This window comes from Podarcis gaigeae, assembly GCF_964106915.1.
Source record: "Podarcis gaigeae genome assembly, chromosome: 15".
NCBI lineage: Eukaryota > Metazoa > Chordata > Lepidosauria > Squamata > Lacertidae > Podarcis > Podarcis gaigeae.
In genome coordinates, this window is record NC_139692.1 from 32,512,723 (window position 1) to 32,532,519 (window position 19,797).

Consider the following 19,797-nt stretch of genomic DNA (forward strand, 5'->3'; position numbering starts at 1 on the left):
CTGGTTTTAATTATCAGTAGCTTCATATGGTTTCTTTCTTAGGGGCACTGCTGCTTCTTTCCCCCCTTCCACTAGCGTAGTTTGGAAGCACCTAAGTGGTGACTTGAGTGGGGTTTATTTAACTAATCTCATGTTTAGCCCAGGGATTGGGAGCCAGTGGCCCTCTAGATGTTGTTGGACTACCATTCCTATCATGATGGGAGTTGTAGACCAACATCTGGAGGGGTGACAGATTCCTCTATTCCTGTTCTAGCCAGTCGAGTGATAGAATTAAGTGCCACTTAATTAACTGAAGCAGGAAATGTTCTGTCTCTACCAAAATATGTATGCACCTTATTAAGTGCCTTTCCCTTTCCTGCTCAAGGTTTTGTAGACATATTTTCAGAGTTGAATGAGCGCCTTAGTCTCCATGCTTTCATGATCCTGAGGTTCCTGCACCGGCACCGTATCGCCAGCACAGTCATCCCATATCCAGTCTTGGAGTACTTCAACAATATTTGCACCATGCGATCTTCCGTACTGAAGGATTCTTTAGACCGGCTCCTCCTAAAAGAAAAAGGTATTGGAAGTTGATTTGTCCTCTTCTCACCTAAAATGCTTATAATCAGGGCCAGCCACTGAGGTGCAATTATAATCTTAATTGTGTTTCCTCTCAATCTTCTGAATATCCATGTCAGGATAATTTCTTGAGCAGTTCAGTATCAAGACATGCTTGGAGACAAAGCTCCTCTGCAGATGCAGATGCCAGTCTATGCCTCCCTTATTTGAACCATGTTTAAATTCTGATTTCACTAACGTGTGGTATTTTTGTTACTATGGGTGCGGTTCCCCCCTTTTTTTGTCTTCTCCAGATCACCCTTCACTAGGCACCTGTAATTGTTCTGCATAGGTTGTGATGTGGGTCATTCAGTCACTCAGAATACAGAGGCGTAGCAGAATTATCTACCTTCAGAGGAGGCTGCCTGTTGCATTGCTGTATGAGTGTCTGCTCTGGGCACCCCCCCATACAATCATTCAGGTGTGCCCAGATTAGCAATTCATGCGGGAACTCAGAGTGGGCTTTCCTAAGAGTTGGCAGCTCTCTAAGTCCTTTAATAGTGAACCTGGGTGATTGAGCTCCCGATAGGAAAGGGTAAAGGACCTAAAGAAACCAGAAGCCAGATCCACACAGTCTGCTTAACAGTTAAGTCTGTGGATGATACTTGTACTGTTTGGATGCCAGTTCCAATACCTGTCCTTAAAAAAAAAGAGAGAAAAGGAAACACTAGACGAGAGAGGTTACTTGCCTTTCCTCTAGGCAAATTCTCAATGAACGTGTTGCAAGGAAATGAAAGAGAATCACTTCCTCAAAGGTCTCGTAGATTGCCATGAAGGTAGGGGGACGGAGGAAGAGGAAAGCAGAAGTCAGTATGCTGGTATGAATGTTTTTACTTAACCCGTCTTTGCTGCTTCTTTCAATCTCTTTACAGAATGTCCGAGTGATTTAAATGGAAACCAGGAATTAGACAAGCTCAAATCAGTTTCAAAGTGCTACACTCACATAGAAACTTCCTCCAATTCAGCAGACATTGACAAAATGACAAATGGAGAGACCTCCTCCTTCTGGCAGTCTGATGGGAGTGCTCGGTCACACTGGATACGGTGAGCGACAGGCTGAATTTCATTATTAACAAGGCTTCTGGGATTTCCAGAGCAGAACGTTCCTCTTCTTTGTTTGACTTGGATGGAAACTGGTTAACATAAGACTCTCAAGCTTGTAGAAGAGCGGTCTTGTGGTTCTGTCCAGATGTTGGCTTGGTATCCCTGGCTTGGACTTAATTCTGAGCCCAGGAACTGTGGTTTGTTTCATTTACTCATAAAAATCCTTAGCTGCCCTTCACCATAAGGTCCCCAGGATGGGTTACAGCTATATAAACATAAGGTTACAAAACCAAGTAAAACCATTTCAACCAAAACAGAAGCTTCTCTTGAACAGAAGGGGTGGGTCCCATAAAACAAAATACCTTAACTGTCAAAAGCTAGTATTGCTCCCACTATGGTTACGGCATGGATAAACAACAGTGATGTGAAAGACTTTGTGCAGGAGGTTTTTCTACCACTATATTTTCCTATGATTCTTCCCCCTGCTTACTTATTTATAACAATATTTCTGTACTGCTAATACATGAAGAAAATATCAAAGTGGACTTCCGGGTTGGCGCCTCCGGCAATGGCGGAGCTCCTCCGATCAGGAGGAACTTGCTCTGTGAAAAGCAGGGTCTGACCGCCACGGCGAAGGCGGAGACCCATAGAAATCATAGGCGGGAGAAGCCTGTGAACTTGGGATTCGGCTGGCACCCTTTGTGCCTACCCTACTCGCGGGGAAACCCTGTTTTGGGGATCCGGAGCGACGTGTGGTGAGTGGCGCAGTGCTTTGAATCGACTGCTTCTTTCACGGAGTGAAGCCGCATTGCTGCTGTCGGAGAGCGCTGACTTTTTCCTGTGGACAATTGGATTTTAAACAACTACCCGTGAGTAGAACGGAAAATTGGATCCTTAAATACTGTAATTTGGTATTGATGCGGGAAGGTTCTAAACAGGAAGTCCGCCTTCCGCTTTTGTAAATAGACTGAAGTAAAGACACTACAAGCTAAAGTCTTTGAAAGTTTTCGATAAAGGATTAAATTCCCATCGGTTTAAAATACAAAAAACCCCTTGGAAGCAGGAGAAGAGGGGGGAAATTTTGGATCTAGTGAGCCTGCAGGAGAGAGTGAAAAATCAAATTACCACTGCTCTGAACCTGGGAACGGTCTGCCAGATGACGTTTGAGAAAAGTTCATTGACAGAACGGATTTGACAGCTAGCTAATAAGAATAAGATACTGTTTCCATTGTCCTCTTCTGCGTTTAAAAAGGAGGAAAAAGTAACTGAAAATCGAAACTATTTTTACTGTCTGAGTTGAGCTTGAAAGAATTGATACAAGTGGAGACTGTTTCCCTCTAGAGGGAGCATGTGAAACTGTTACAGAAGTGTAACAGGGAGATCTCCAGCTGCAAGATAAGGATCCTGAGAACCAGAGACTGACCTTGGACCATTCAAAATGCTGTTAGGAGAAGCTATTGTGACTGTATTATGTAAGATAAATTACTCGCTGGAACAGTTGCATAAAAAGATAGATGACACGATTTTTAAAATTGATAACTTGGAACAGAAAGTGACTAATTTGAGTCAAAAAGCGAGTATCAATACAGAAATAATTCAGGACTTGGTACAGGAATGTACCTTGGCAGGACAAACTGTGGAGGAAAAGGCGAAAGCTGTTGTTGTGAAACCCAAAGTAGTACAAGCGGGACCTTTAGTCCTACAGAAGCAAACTGAGGACGATAAATTGAGGCCTTTTATGATTGAATCTAGCAAAAGTCAGGCTTTGAGGATTGGATCCCGGTTTGGACTGAAGAAGGAAAGTTGGAAAGATCCCTCTATCCAGAGATCAATTGACTTTTGGGACATGGGTTTGGGTTTGGAGGAGATTGAAGTTTTGGGGGTCTTTGGATCTGGAGGAATCTTGAAATACGTCCTGAAACACTTTATGGACTTTAGCTTTAACTATGGAAATTTGGCTGAACTGTCCAGAAGGAATAAAAGTACGGTTAGGTTGGAGTCTTCCCGAGATTTGCTCCTTAGCATTAAAGAATATGAAGAAGATCCGCAGAAGGGACTTGGAAAAGAGTTAAGAGCCTCGGACATAAGATCTCCAGGTTGATGGACTATATGGAATTGACGGAAAGGACTGGCAGAATCCGAAACCTGGGAGAGGAGATGGTGGAAGAAGATTGGAAAAGTTAAAGTGTATATTTAGAAATGTTGTAAAAGTAATGACTGTCAGAAAAATGGTTGAATGATACTTTATGGATTTAGCAGAAATGTTATAAGAAGTTAAGTATATATAACTATTTTAGCTTTAATGGGGAATAAGGTTAAGGAATATGTTATTTATATTATGACAGAAAATAGAGAAAGATGGAAAGGATTTGCTGAAACAATCAGTAGAAGTGGGATACAAAAAGGGAGGTGAGAGGAGGTCGAGGAATCAAGGGAAGGAAGGATAGATTATGGAAAGGAGGGACGTTTTTAAAGTGTTTTTGTTTTGTTTTATTAATGTTTAGTTTAATGGGTTTAGGTTGTGTTGTGTATGGTTTATATATTGTACTGTATTGTTTTTCCTTTTCTTTTTTTCTTTTTTTCTCTTTTTTCTTGTCTTTTTTTTCTTTCTCTTCTCTTTTGTAACTTTTAAAAGTAATAAATATTATTTAAAAAAAAGAAAATATCAAAGTGTTTCACAACAAGTACATATGAAACCACACAATAAAAAACATATTAAAAAGTTAAAATCAGGACTTCCTGGGTTGGCGCCATCGCTGAATGGCGGGCTCCCTCCGAGCTCCGGAGGGAGCCTGCTCGGCAGGGGTAGGGTCCTACCGCGCCGGCGACGCGGGGACCCTCAAAAACCATGGGCGCTGAAACCCATGGACATGGTGACTCGGCTGGCACCTTTTGCGCTCCCCCCCTGGCCCGCGAAGGAGCCTTTTTAAAGGCTACGGAACGGGTGACGGGGGGGTGGTGGTGCTTTGAGTCCTCCGCTTCCCCTGCCGAGCGAAGCCGCATGCCATTTGACGGAGAGCGCTGGCTTCTTCTATTGAAAATCTGGACCTAAAAGAATAACCCGTGAGTAATTGGAACCTGGACTAAAAAGGGGGACAAATTTTTAAAAAATTCGGAGCGAGCGGGGGAGGCGCAAAAAGGAAGTCAGCCCCCCCCCTGTTGTAGAGGAGTTAAAGCAAAGGATTTGACATCTAAGATCGAGTGCAACCCTATTTTTACAAAGATATTAATTTCGCGACGGAAAACTGTAAGACTGAGCTGGAGGAGAAAAGTGGAATTGATTTAAAAGTACCCCCCCCCCCCCGGAACCCTGGGAGCGTTTTGTGAGAGCGCCGGGAGAAGACAAAGAGAGGTTTTGACAGCTGTCAAAGAGCTGTCAAAGCAGAAGAACAAAATGAGAACTTTGTTACAAGGACTTTGCCGGTTACATTTGCTATAAATTGGATACAAATTGTTTAAAACAAGGAATAACAAGCTATTTGGACTGATTGGGGTGATCTGGAAGGGAACTGAGTTATTGCAACCCACCTAGAGGAGCCGAGGGATATTACAAGTTGTTGACATGGAATTTGAATAGAACTTTCTATCTCCTGGGAAACTGCAGAAATGGAACACTATTTTGACTACAGAGGCTGACATACTACAGAAGACAATAGACTTATCTATTGGAAAAATGGAAGGGACTTGGCATTATGTTTCGTTCCTGAATAACAGAGCCTCTGCAGCTGAATTTGAAGCTTTTGGAATTAGAACATTTGTGCAGGAAAACAGGAAAAAAAAGAAAAGGAAAGGAGAGAGATCAACAAGAACAACAAGAATAACAAGAATTGGATAAAGTTGAAAGAAGGTACATTTGGGACATCCAGACCTGAAAGGTTTAAAGAAATAAAATTGGAGTTTTTACTCCTAATGTATAAAAATCTGGATGGAAAAAATGGGCCTTTTTGAGACAGACTCCTTCCAAGATTGGACATTCGAAATTAAAGATGACTGGTAAAGGACTATGGCTTAAATAAATTGTGGGAGCTCCAGGAAGACATCAGATGTTGATAAATTTTGGGAACGCAACCAGGAAAAGGGGGAGGGAAATTTGGAATCCAAAGGGTGTTAAACTACATTTTATTTCATTATATTTTAATCTGTAATGTATGTTAAAGGGGGGAACGCGCGGAAGGGAACAGGTCGATTTTAGGAGATGGGAAAATATTTTTAAATTGGGTCAATGACAATAAGTCCAAAATTTGGGATAAGAAATTGCTGAATTTATAAGTAAGAATTGGAATACAAGAGGGGGAGGGGAGGGGAAGTCCTGGAAAGATGTTATGGAAAACAAGATTTTAAATTTGGATGTTTTGTTTTTTATTTGGTTGTAATTGGAAACGTTTAATAAATATTATTTTTTTTAAAAAAAGAAGTTAAAATCAGATAACTGTTGTGGAAAGATGTATTCTTAATTGCCTGCATAAACTTGAAGGAATAAAAAGTTTTCACATGCGTTTAAAAGTTGAAACAGATGGTGTCTGCTGTATCTTTAGTGACAGAGGGTTCCACAGAGCTGGGCAGATTACGCAAAAGGCTTGGTTCCTTGTTGTTCTCAAATGAGCCTTGCCAACTTGGGGAATGACCAGCGACATTCATGCAGATGATCTCGGTGACCAGCCTGGGATATTAAGTTTCTGGCCGTTCCTGAAGTACCCTGGGCTGAAGTTGCTCAGGGCTTTATAAATTAAGACTTGATCCTGGCCTGATAATAGATGGACAGCCAGTGTCAACTTGCTTGTGATTTTAACTGTTGATAAAGTTTTTAATGTGCTGCTTGTTTTATTACTAGGTTTAGGGTGATTTGAGCGAAGTTCTGCCCAGAAGACCTAATAGGCATGACTAATGCTAGATGCAAGCCTTTGCCTTTAATTCTCTCATGATTTCTTTTTTAATTGTAAGCTGCTTTGAGTTTGATCTTTATCATGGACTGGTGCAATATGTATGGCCCAATGGATACAGAAGCCTGGCATCCTTTTATAAATGTGTTCTTTACTGAATAAGTGCAAGTCGGGCAAGCTCAATTGGGCACCACAAAATCTCCTGTTCTCACCCCCTGCATTCCCAATGAAATCTCTTTGCCTTCCAGTTTAAAGATGAAACCGGATGTCATTCTGAGGCACCTCTCGATTGCAGTCGCAGCCAACGACCAGAGTTACATGCCGCAGCAGGTTACGGTAGCTGTTGGAAGGACGGCCAGCAATCTCCAGGAGGTCCGCGATGTTCACATTCCCAGCAATGTTACCGGATATGTGACATTGTTGGAAAACGCTAACATTAGTCAGATGTGTGAGTCAATAACAATACAATTGGTGTTTCTTCTCTCTCTCTCTCTTTTTAATAAAACAAAATATATTTTAACTGACTGGCTTGAAAGGTAAAAAGGGGGTGGGGAAGCAGTTCCTTAGGGATGGGAAGTTTGGGTTACCCAGGTCAGCCCAAAGTCGCTTTATCTTGTCCAGGTTAACCCAAAGCGACTCACAATCAGTCCACCAAACAGACAAGAAACCCCACATAGACACTTGCCTGCATCCCTAGACTTTGAGCTCTCAATACTTGTGGATGCCCATGCTCAGAGACAGTTTTCATGTGCTCTGGGGCCAAGCCTTTGAATCTGAGTTCAGGTTCTGGAGTTCAGCTAGAAAACTTATTTAAAAGAGTGTTGGAGTTCAGATTGACAGGTTTTAATACCCCAAGTGTGTATAACGTTATAACTGTGCCACTAGAAATGTGAAGCTTAATACTTGGAAACCACTGAAATTGGATGTCTTGTGAATATCACTCTTCAGGCAAGATTCGGTGTCTGAATTATCTTCATTTCCATGCAAACCCATGAATGTCATGGTTGGCTTAAAATGCACAATTCTCCTCAGCAAGATACCTGTGGTTCACTTGGACATTTGACAGCCCCCCCCCCCATTTATTGTGGTTTGCAGGATTGCAGGTTTGTTCATTATCTAGAATTGAATCTGGAATTCTGACTTGCTCAGGGAACTGGAGCATTGTTGTTTTTAAAGTTCATTAATTTCTGTTGAAGTAATCTTGGGGGGCCTATAACCTATACAAAAAGACCAGCATTAAGAGAAATGTTGCAGTTCTCAGAGAAGTCTTGTCTGCCTGGGACTGTGGCTTACTCTGTTGCCAGAAATACCCTCATATATAATACAGATCACACACTTAAGCTAGTTGGGAGTCAATCAGTTTTAATTATTGATTTATTACATTTATATCCCGCCTCCCCCATTTTATCCGCACAACGACCCTGTGAGGTAGGCTCGGCAAAGAGGCAGTGACTGGCCCAAGATCGCCCAGTGAGCTTCATGCCAGGTGGCAATTTGAAGCCTTGTCTCTCACAGGCCCTGGTCCAGCACTCAAAACTACTACACCACACTGGCTAGCATTTTGGAAGAGAAATGGGAGTGGCTTCTGGATATTTGTAGGACTCCCTAATACAGAAGTTTGTGTCTTTTTGTGGGGCGAGGGGAGAAATAAACAGAAAAGAAATGTGGCCTGATCCACAGACATTTGAAGTTCCAGGATAAACAACATGCAGATAATTACATGCCAGCATTGTGCAGTAGGGATGCGGGTGGCGCTGTGAGTTAAACCACAGAGCCTAGGACTTGCTGATCAGAAGGTCGGCAGTTCGAATCCCTGTGATGGGGTGAGCTCCTGTTGCTTGGTCCCTGCTCCTGCCAACCTAGCAGTTCGAAAGCACGTCAAAGTGCAAGTAGATAAATAGGTACCGCTCTGGCGGGAAGGTAAATGGTGTTTCCGTGTGCTGCTCTGGTTCGCCAGAAGTGGCTTAGTCATGCTTGCCACATGACCCAGAAGCTGTACGCCGGCTCCCTCGGCCAGTAAAGTGAGATGAGCACCGCAACCCCAGAGTCGGCCATGACGACCTAATGGCCAGGGGTCCCTTTACCTTTACTGTTGTGCAATATGGCAGGGGGCGGGAAGGAAAACGGAGAGAGAAGTGCCCTAGCAAATTTGCAGTTAAGTTTCCTCGGTGAAAGCACCCCCACCAGGCATTATAAAGGGATATTTCAGGAAGAAAGGAAACCTCTGTTCTCGAGCGCAATCAATTCTGGAAGACCACTTGAGTTCTGAAACGTTCGAAAACCAAGGCGCAAAGGGTTGGCTGCAAATGCAATTGAGAAAATTAAAAACACGCAGCGGAGGCTGTTAGACTTTGAAAATGGAAGCATTTACTTTTAGGTTCTGAAACATTTGACAACGGAGACGTTCTAGAACCGAGGTACCACTGTAGTTAATAGATACACTGGATTGATGCATCAGATGAAGACTAGGGTAAAATAAAAAATATGACCTCTGTGGGGGGATTTAGACATAAGGATTCCACACATGTCTGTCTTTTTTTTTGGGGGGGGTAAATAATTTTTATTTCATTTTATAATGTATATAAAACCAAGACAACAACAGATGGGGGGGGGGAATATTCAGATAGGCACATAAAGTACAGATACATATGGGTTAAGTAACAAAGTCAGGAAAGAAAAAATGAGAATAAAAATTGCCTTCACGTAGAAGAAATAATAATTGTGTTAACTGATCTTCACATATAGTTCCAGATTTGCCAGGCACGTGATGAGGGTTGTTTTGAAAATAATGTTTCTGCTGTATATGTAATAAAGGGATGCCAAATCATATTTAAAATATCTGGAAGTGCTAGACCTTGTTGAAATCTCAAATTATACATAACTACATGTCTCTTTTGACTCTGAGTCTGGCATATGATTCCCAGCCAATAATTTAAGCTTGCCTGCCACTAGGTCTGCCTTCATTTTTGTGGCTTGGCAGTTGGCTATGCTTGGTTTACAGCTGCCCTGCTCTGGAGAACCCAAAAGAAGGTGCAGGAATTTTTCAGGCCTGGCATAGGAAGCTCGTTTGTGTCGTTCTCCATTCCACTCCACTAAATAAACTTGGTTTGGCAGCAACATCCTCCATGATGAGCCTTCTTCCCCTCACTTGATATTTTCCTTTAATAGCTTGTAGAATCTACCGATTACCTAGACCTAGGAGTTTATTGATTCATGGTATTGTACTCTGAATAAGCAGTCATGTTCTAGCCTGCAGGAGAGAATGCTTTTGGAATATGACTCAAAAGGGGTTCAGGTGGTAATGTACAGCAAAGGATGTTCCGGTACACCAGGCATAGGCAGACTCGGCCCTGCAGATGTTTTGGGACTACAGTTCCCATCATCTCTGACCACTGGTCCTGTTAGCTAGGGATCATGGGAGTTGTAGTCCCAAAACATCTGGAGGGCCATGTTTGCCTATGCCTGCTATACACGTATAGCATGTTTTGTGATGTTAGCTGTTCTTAAACGTTATTGGACAATCAGCAGCTTCACTTTGAGCTATAGAACTTCATTAAAAACAAAAAACAAAATTGGCCCATGGCTGGAAGAAATTATTTGTTTGATGCTTTTGACAGATGTACAGATAAATATCAAGCGCTGCCTTAGTGATGGGTGCGACACCAGAATCCACGGGCTCAGAGCTATCGGCTACCAAAGAGTGAAGAAGGGAGGTGTCTCAGTCTGCGATGCTTCGGCGATCTGGTACTGGTCCCTTTTGACCTCTCTGATCACAGCGTCTATGGACACCAACCCTGCGATTGTTCATGCCATCCTGCAAAATACTCAGTGAGTAGTTCTCCTTCCTTTTTCTGCTTAGCTACATTACCATCTGCATTTTTCCTTCTTATGAGTGTACACCAGTGCTTATATCTGGCCAGGGTGGGTTACTAAAATTTTAAAATTCAGAATTAAAAACAGCTAAACTACTGCATTCACAAGAACAAGGGTGGGGGGAGAGGACACACCAAATCAGCCTTTCACGTTACAGGGTTGTATCCAACTATGTTTAACTCAGAGTAGACTTAATTTGAATGGATGGACCCAAGTTAGTCATGTTCATTATTTTCAGTGGGTCTACTCTTGAGTTGGACTAGCATTGGATACAACTGATAATTTGTGTTTCTGCCTTGGAGGGGGATGAGTTTTGTTACATTTTTAAAAAAAGAAACCTCCATTTTGTTGTATTTTTGTGTGTAAGAGTCTCTTATGCACAGCTTTAGAAACAGCAGCTTAAAATTTGTTGTAAAGCTAGGTACATATCCTCCCTGCCCCCACTCCCATTTCCTTTTAATCTCAGGAGCAAAGGGTGCGATTTGCTGTTTTCCCACTGTTCTTCCTTGCTGGCTACCTTAGGATGAGACCAGAATACTTCACACAAACATATACACACAGAGAGCACACACTTACGTGTGGATTTTAATTGTATGCTGCTTTGGGAGCTATTCTTCGCTGCAAAGCGCAATGTAAAAGTTTTCCCCTGTCCCTTCCATTTTTCTGTCTCTGTCTGGGAGAGGAGGGAGGGAGCCTTCTGGATTTTCCAAAGCTCTGACAAGGGCAGGACTATTAAGGCATAGTCATTGATTTTATTTATACGTTTAGAATTCTGCATTGCTTTTCCTCTATCCAAGAGCCCATAACAGCAGTGGGCCATGGATTTAAAAGTGTAACATGTAACTGAACCATGTAGAGGTGTAGCTGGGCTGCTCACGTTGGCCTCTTGTTCTCCGTGATGTGCTGTGTCACAACCTTGTCCACACTGGACTTCCAGCCGCGCTTCCTGCTTGCCATTGTTTCTGATGGGATGTTCTCTTCCTTTTTCTTCCTCCAGGAAGGCCCTGCAGCACATGCCCCCACTTTCTTTGTCACCAGGCTCCATAGACTTCTCAAGCTTCCTATCTCCCAACGTTTTGGAAGAAGTGGACAGTTTTCTTCTGGGAATTACCAGGTACAGTCATAATAGAGCATTGCAGTGGTACCTCTGGTTAAAAGCTTAATTTGTTCTGGAGGTCCGTTCTTAACCTGAAACTGTTCTTAACCTGAGGTACCACTTTAGCTAATAGGGCCTCCTGCTGTCACTGTGTGATTTCTGTTCTCATCCTGAACCAAAGTTCTTAACCCGAGGTACTACAGTGGTGCCTCGCAAGACGAAATTAATCCGTTCCGTGAGGCTCTTCGTATAGCGGTTTTTTCGTCTTGCGAAGCAAGCCCATTGACAGCTTAGCGGATTAGCGCTACAGCTGTCAAGCGGCTTCCAGCGATCAGCTGTTAAGCGGCTTATCAGCGGAACAGCTGATAAGCGGCTTAGCGGCTTAAGAAAAGGGCGGAAAAAGCGGAAAAAACCCCGCGGGGGATGCAAGATTTTTTTCGTCTTGCGAAGCAACCCCATAGGGTAATTCGTTTTGCGAAGTGCCTCCAAAACGGAAAACCCTTTCGTCTAGCGGGTTTTTCGTCTTGCGAGGCGTTCGTCTTGCGGGGCACCACTGTATTTCTGGGTTAGTGGAGTCTGTAACCTGAAGCATCTGTAAGCCGAGGTACCACTGTAATACAGCAAATAAGTGTTACACCAGGAGCAAATATCCATTCTTCAGCCTCATTCCTTCTGGAAGCTTGCATGCTAGTGGTGGGTGGGGTTAGAGGCAAAAGTGGGCAGAGCAACCCATGCAAATTTCACTTGTCTGCATGGCAGCCCCTTGTCACGTATGGCTGCCAAGCCCATGCTTCAACAAAAATCAAGTCCGTGTTAAATCCCTGGACTAGAGCATGGATGAGGAACTTTGGCCAGCCGGAGGGCCACATTGCCTTCTGGGGGCCACATCCCCGTGGTGGGCAGGACTAGAGGCAAAAGAGTGCAAAGCAACAAATGTAAATTTTACTTCTGTAGGCTGGTTTCTGCACACACTGACAGACCTCTCTCCATCCTTCATCCTTACAAGCAAGAGGCTTCGTCACAATTCAAACACACTTTCTAGCCAGGCAAAATCACTGGGTTGGTGGGAGGTGTGGTGGGCATGACCTGGAGAGAGTCCCAAGGGCCAGATGGCGAGGCTTGAAGGGCCATATTAACCCCCATGGGCTAGTTTCCCCCACTGTGTTGTGATGCAGTGGAAACTGCAGCTTTTTAGTTCAGACCAGAAAGCATAGGACTAAGGGGAAAGGTTTTAGAAGTTGATACAATTCTGAGTAGTCTGGGAATTTTCCCTCCAGTCTCCTTATGTAGCTTGTGCTTCCTCCATATCCTGCATTACAGCATGTCGTGGTGGTTAGAAAACAATAGCCCAAGGCTACTTGTCTAATCCCTGTTTTCCTTCCATTTCTTCCCAGTCGTTGTGCCTCCCCAGAAGTAGAGCTTACCCTGCTGGCATTTTCCCTGGCCAGAGGCAGCATTGGCAAAGTGCTGAGTTCGCTTTGCACGATCGCCGACCACCTGGAAACGCCTTACAAGGCTGCCTCACTCATCGTCTCCATGGCCACAGTCAGGCAAAACTTGCTGTACAAATATGGTAAATAATGGCTGGGGAATGTGGGGAATAATGGCTGGAATGTTCATATAGTTGTTTCTAAACCTATGCACGGCATTGAAAAAGTGGTTACAGAAAGCTTAGAAACTCAAGACAGGTAAAAGAAGGTACTTCTTCACACTCCCACAAGAGGCAGAGATGGCCACCAACTTGGATGACTTTCAAAGAGAACTGGACAAATTCATGAAGAATAAGCCTGTCTATAACCACGAGCTATGTCAGCTATTTTCCGCCTCGTATTTCGGAGGCAGTAATGCTTCTGAATATTGACTGCTGGCAGCCCCAAGAGGGGAGAGGGCTCTTGTGTTCTGGTCCAGCTTGTAGTTTTCCTATAGGCAGCTGGGTGGCCACTGTGAGAACAGGATGCTAGATGACATTTGGGGCCCCTTCCAACTCTACAATTCTATGATTCCATGAACCTCTCTGGGCCATGGCATCAAGTCCCCAGAATGTCCCTGCCAACCTGTGCTAAGCCAGTAATCAGTGCCATCCTGCCAAAAGAAGTGGCTCAGATATTTCAGTCACCCAAGGCTCCCAATTCTTTCCATCATGGCTGGGGGCAGCGATGCTTCTGAACACCAGCACCTGGAAGCCACAGAAGGGAAGAGGGCTCTTTCACTCAGATCCTGATTATCCAGTTGGCCACTTTGAGGATAGGATGCTAGACTAGATGGGCTATTGACCCGATCCAGCAGGCTCTTCTTAGGTTCTTAGGCTTGATAACAGGTTTGGTAACTGTTTCAAACTTCTAGCAGTTGTCCTCTGCTTTTCTTTGAAGCTAGGAAAATCAGAAACTGGGAATGTTTGCTTCCTTCAACTGAAACATGTTGGAAGATTTTGTGTTTTAAAAGAATCACCTTTGTGGGGTTATTAGTGTGTTCCTTCTTTAAACTGTATATTCACAGAGGAGCACTCTGTTTCCTAATCCCATCCTCAAATTGAAAAGTATAGGGGATGCCATGAGTGGGCTGCTTCTCTGTGTTGTTGACAGACTTGTCTGTTGCCGTCTCCAGGAACTCCCCTGAGGCTGACGCTGCAGGCCTGTGATGTCAAAGGAAAGGAAGACAAATCAGGTCCTGAAAATCTCCTTATAGAGCCATGGACAGGGGATGGTAAGGGCTCGTGTTGATTCCAATCACGTATTTCCTACATTTTATCTTGCCTTTTGTACCTTCCCTTTCTTCCTCAAATGGAGGTATGGAAGGTAGCTTACATAAGAAACTAGACAGTAACAATTTAAAACAAACTAACTTACGCGTAGCAGGAGATAACAGATAGTATAAAGCAGCCTGGCAGCAGGGAATTGGGCAGAAAAGCAGATGCACAGCATCTGAAGGGGGAGCAGGGCAAAATGTTTTACACTCTAGGTGCAAGAATATAGAAAACTCTTATAGCAAGTCATTTACCAGTTGAATTCCTGATGGCGACAGAATTTACAACAGGGCGTCTCATGAGACAGACAGGCTTGTGGTAGGACCTGTTCCTTTTTAGGCATCCCATGCCATTTGGGGCATTAATTGAGCCTGGAAATAAGCCGGAGGTCATTGCAGCAAGTAGAAAAGAGAAATCACCTGCTGCAAATCCCTGGGCCCAGTAAGCAATCTCACCATGGAGTTCTGAATGAGTGGAAGTAATCCAGTCTCAGTGTAATTGGGGCATGTGTAATCATGACCAGATGTGGCCCCTCCTGAAATGTGTCCAACTGACACACTGGGCAAAGGCATGGCTACTACCTGGGCATTGAGGGATAAAACCGGGAGCTCACTTAAAATCCTCAGTTGGATAGTGAAGCAGGTACATGCAGGTTCTGTGAGCCTGTTTGAAAACCTTCATCCAGTGTGTGACATGATGAATTGGTAGAGACAGGTATCAACAGGGATAGACCACCACAACTTCAGGCAGGGGGATGGTTGGGCAGAAAGGTGCTTCCGGACACATCCATTGTTGTAACCAAACGGTGCACCAGTGTTAGGCCGCTTCCCCTGGTTGGCCCAATCCAGAGCCCAAACATGCATCGTCCTGAACATTCTCCATAAATTTCAAGTCTTGCTGTTTTGTTCGAAGGTTTCCTTACTGAGACTGGAAAGAGACAGGCCAGTGTCATTCTTTCGACCGGAACTGAATCAGCCTTTCAGGTCACACAAATCAGAATAAAGGTAAGGGTGCTTCTGTTCAGCTTTCCGGGCATGAATGAAATTGCTTTCTCTATACATGGTTAGAGCTTCATTATTCTCTTAGGTGCGGAGGGGAGCGATTGGGGCCCGGTGTGGCTTGGTGTTTGCTTACAACTCCGCTTCAGAGAAATTTCACGCAGAGGAGCACTTCAAGAGATTCGAGAGCTATGACAGATGGAAGCTAGAAGATTTCCGGCACTTCTTAAAAGCCAGGTAAATACAACCTATCAGCTGCCACCTGATTCTTTTAACTGACGGTGCAAATGGTTGAACCTGAATTTTTCTGTGTATACTCCGATATTGGTCTATTACCCAACCTTGAAAGTCAAACCGCAACAGCTTTCTTTGGCTTGATAATGCTCAGGATCCGAACCCACAACCCCAGTGGCCTGTTTCTTTTTAAATTCTTATTATAAATTTTCCAAATTATTACAAATTAATACAATTTTGTTACACACACACACACACACACACACACACTGGTACCTCGGTTTCCGAATGTCTCTGTTGATGAACGTTTTGGAACTCAATTGCCAAAAAACCAGGAAGTAGATGCTTCCGTTTTCGATTGCGCCTTGGAAGTTGAACTTCCGAGCTGGCTTCCTGTTTAAGTTCTCTGTGTGTTTTGAGGCTTTCGTATTGAGTTTTCGGTTTTCGAACGTTTCGGAAGTCGAACGGTCTTCTGGAACAGATGACATTTGAAAACCAAGGTACCACTGTGTGTGTGTGTGTGTGTGTGTGTGTGTGTGTGTGTAAAAAAATCAAATTAAACACTTGTAGGAGCAGCACTCCACGAGACGAACTGGGAGAGGAGGATCCCGTTGGTTGGTTTGAAATGGAAGAGGAATGGGATGAAATGGAAGTCAAAATGCAGCAGTGCAGAATTTCCAAGGTAAAACTTCAGCCCAGTTCCTCCAGTCATGACCATATAGCAGGGGTGTGTGTGTGGGGGGGAACCTTTTCCAGCCCTCACAGGCCGCACTCCCTCATGGCTAGTCTTCTGGTGGGCAGGGGGTGAAGTGAGCACATGACAGTATGTCTGCATAATGGCAGCTGTCTACATTCATCTTGCAGTCTCAACTTTTGTATCTTTTAACTTCGGACACAAGGTGCATAGTTGCCAGGGTTGGCACTTTTAATTTTAAAAAATAATGATTTGGTCATGATGTCCCTTCCCCGTTTTCAGTATCTGATGGTGAAGTTCTTGTGCACAAGGCAAGACAAAGCCGAGAGGCTCGGGGTGCAAGGCTTGAGCATCTTCGGCTACCTCCGGTCCATCTCTTCAGAGCCCAACAGAAGCAAGTGCTGCCTGGAGTGCGGCAAGCCCAGCGGTGACGTCGTTTGTGGGATGACACTCCTGCTGAAGACTCTGTGCTTCATCCAGCAGCTTGCACAGGATTTGGTAGGTTTTACGCCGCCTGCTGCTGCCTCTTCTCTCCATAGGCTGGACCGTATTCTAAAGGCCAAATTAGGTTATTCTCTAGGGCAAGCGTGGCCAGCAGTGCTCATATAGATGTCTGCCATGATGCCTGCAAGCAGTCTCCTTCCCCCATCAGATATGTGAAAAGCTAGGAAAACATGGAGAACATTTGGGAATCTCCTCTGAAAGCATTTCCAATTTCCCCCAAGACCTTCAAATTTCTATTCCCTCCCTCTGAAATTAGGCAGTCGCTCCCAAGCTGCACTTGTGCTTGCTTGCCTCCCAAAATTGGGGATCTTTAAGGCATCAGAAAGATATCTGATGCAAACTGAAAATTATCCTGCTCCCCCCCCCCCCAAGAAAGCTTTCCAGTGCAGATTTTTTTGGGAGGAAATTCACATCGTTGTTCCTTATCCTCCATGAATTTATTTCTTTTTCCAGCTTTAAAAAAATATAATTATTTTATTTCTAGGTTCAGAAGAAGGCAAGCGGTCTGCGCTACAGGTCATACCTCGACTTTGCGGGCCTGGATTTAAAGCTTTTCTGGAATTTCTATAGTAAACTTCACCAAAAGTAAGTCCCTCTCCCATCATTTACAACTAGTTGAAAGTACCGTATTTTTTGCTCTATAAGACTCACTTTTTCCCTCCTAAAAAGTAAGGGGAAATGTGTGAGCGAATACAGGCGGCGCAGCTATCACAGAAGCCAGAACAGCAAGTGGGATTGCTGCTTTTGCTGCACAGCGATCCCTCTTGCTGTTTTGGCTTCTGAGATTCAGATTTTTTTTTTCTTGTTTTCCTCCTCCAAAAACTAGGTGCGTCTTATGGTCTGGTGCGTCTTATAGAGTGAAAAATACGGTAAATGAAACTGGTTGAATGCTGAGTCTTTGATGCTGTGGCGTGTATTGGTGATGGGCAGAAGCTTCGGTCATTGTCTGCCTGTGTGGCTTGTACAACCAAACTCACTATTCCAGGCCCTGGTGCTTAGCATTAGGTCTCACCAGATGCATCCATATAGAAACTAGCAGGCATAGTGCTAGTTATGGTGAAGGAATAGAGTAATAGAGAGTAATAAGTTACCAACAGACTCAATGCTGCTTTTAAATAGAAGCCCGGTATGTACTGTAGTTTACACTGTACACACGTACTGATATGAGTCTTACGGAAACTGGCCAGTTCTGGGCACCGCAGCTGGAGTGTGTGCAGGAAGACCAAGATGATAAAGGGTCTGAAAATTTGGCCTTATGTGGAACAGTTGAGGGGGTTGTTTAGCCTGGAGAATTGGGGACTTGATAGATGATGTGAGAGCCATCTTTAAATACCTGAGAGGCTTTCACATGGAAGATGGAGCATGCTTGTTTTCTCCTGCTCCAGAGGAGAAGACCCGAACCAATAGATTCGAATGACAAGGAAGGGGATTCCAACTAAACACTTGGAGGAACTTTCATAGAATCGTAGAATTGTGGAGCTGGAAGGAACTTCCTTGACAGTAAGAGCTGCTTGACAGAAGGTGGAGCACTCTCTGTCCTTGGAGGTTTTAAAATAAATAAATAAATAAAAATAAATAAACCTCCCCGGCTGAGACTGGGCTCAGGGCGGCTAACATCAAATATATAGCATTGGTATGAAATCAGACAATAATTACCGTATTTTTTGCTCCATAACACTCACTTTTTTCCTCCTAGAAAGTAAGGGGAAATGTCTGTGCATGTTATGGAGCGAATGCCTACGGATGGCGGGGGATCTGCTGCAGTCGTGGGCAGAGGATCCATGGTTCCCCTTCCTTCCCTCCTCCGTGGCTCGCTTTGGTCGCTTTGAAACAGCAAAGCGGGAGAAGAGCCACTGAGTGGGGAGAAGAGAGGGACAGAGAGCCTGGTTACAAAGCACGGATCCACATGGATCCTCAGGATTTTTGCACTGGGTCACCCCAAATTCACCATCAGATCACATAGCATGTCCATGGCTACAGCTTGCACCAAAAAAATCACGCACCCACTGTTGCCTGGGGCCGCAGTGGTGCAAAAACGCGGTTACAAAGCATGGATCCACATGGATCCTCAGGATTTTTGCATTGGGCTACCCCAAACTCACTGTCAGATCACATGTCTGTGGCCACAGCATGAACCACAAAAATCATACATCCACTGTTTCGTTTAGAATATTTTTTTCCTTGTTTTCCTCCTCTAAAAACTATGTGCGTGTTATGGTCAGGTGCGTGTTATAGAGTGAAAAATACAGTAAATTATCTCCTAAAAACAAGTCAGGATCAAGCAGAGGTTGGATGGCCACCTGTTAGGTGTGGCTCCTGCATAGCAGAGGCTTGGACTAGATGGCCCTTGGCGTCCCTTCCAACTTTGCAGTTCTCTATGTATGGAGTGCAGGTGGGGAGCCTTTTGGTAGTCTTCTTCCATCAATGGATTTAGTGATAGCACCTTCTGGAGGCATTTGACTCTCTTAGCAATGCAATATGGAGGCATTTGTTCAGCTTTAAACATCTTGATGGGCTCTTGGGGGAAGCTGTCCACAGACATCTGGAGGGCTAGGGAGAGTGCAAGCCGTAACTTTGCTGTCTGGGGGCTGATGGGAGTTGTTCAAAACATCTGAGACACGTCCACCCCAGCCCGGTTAGCGAAGTTTAGTGTAGAGCTTGCTTCTACCTATCTTGCTCCTGCATTGAAACCCACTCAGGATGGGATGAGAATCACATTATTTTGCTTGCCTCCAATTGGTCGTTCATGACAGTGTTGCACACGGGGTTATGAATGGATTTTTACTACATCAGGGTTGTGACCTTTCCTCCCACCCTAGCTCAAGAGAAGAGTGCATTGATGCCCAAGCCATGTTGCTGCGGCTTCTCCAGAGCTGCTTTTCAGTGCTTACATCAGATAACAAAGCTGCAAAGACTCAGGAAGCTGCTCAGAGCAAAACGTCTGACAGCGCAGAAGCAGCAGAGGAACTCTACAAGCATCTGTGTGAAGGTGATCTCACTTCAACCCACCACCCTGTTGCCTTAAAACCCATCTTTTCCATTAATAAAGGGAGGGGGTAGCATAGCCTGGTGGTAGAGCCCAGCCACTGTAAATTGCCGGGTGGCATTGGAATTTCATGCAAAAGCTTAGGAAT

General features: G+C 44.2%; 1 protein-coding gene across 1 annotated transcript in view; it reads left to right on the plus strand.

Annotated features, from left to right (window-relative positions):
* ZZEF1 (zinc finger ZZ-type and EF-hand domain containing 1) overlaps window positions 1-19,797 on the plus strand; it is a 96,040-nt gene that overhangs the window by 9,259 nt on the left and 66,984 nt on the right. Inside the window, exon 3 of the mRNA XM_083714254.1 lies at window positions 365-559. Within this exon, the coding sequence (XP_083570380.1) occupies window positions 365-559 (195 nt within the window). The remainder of the gene's footprint in view (window positions 1-364; window positions 560-19,797) is intronic.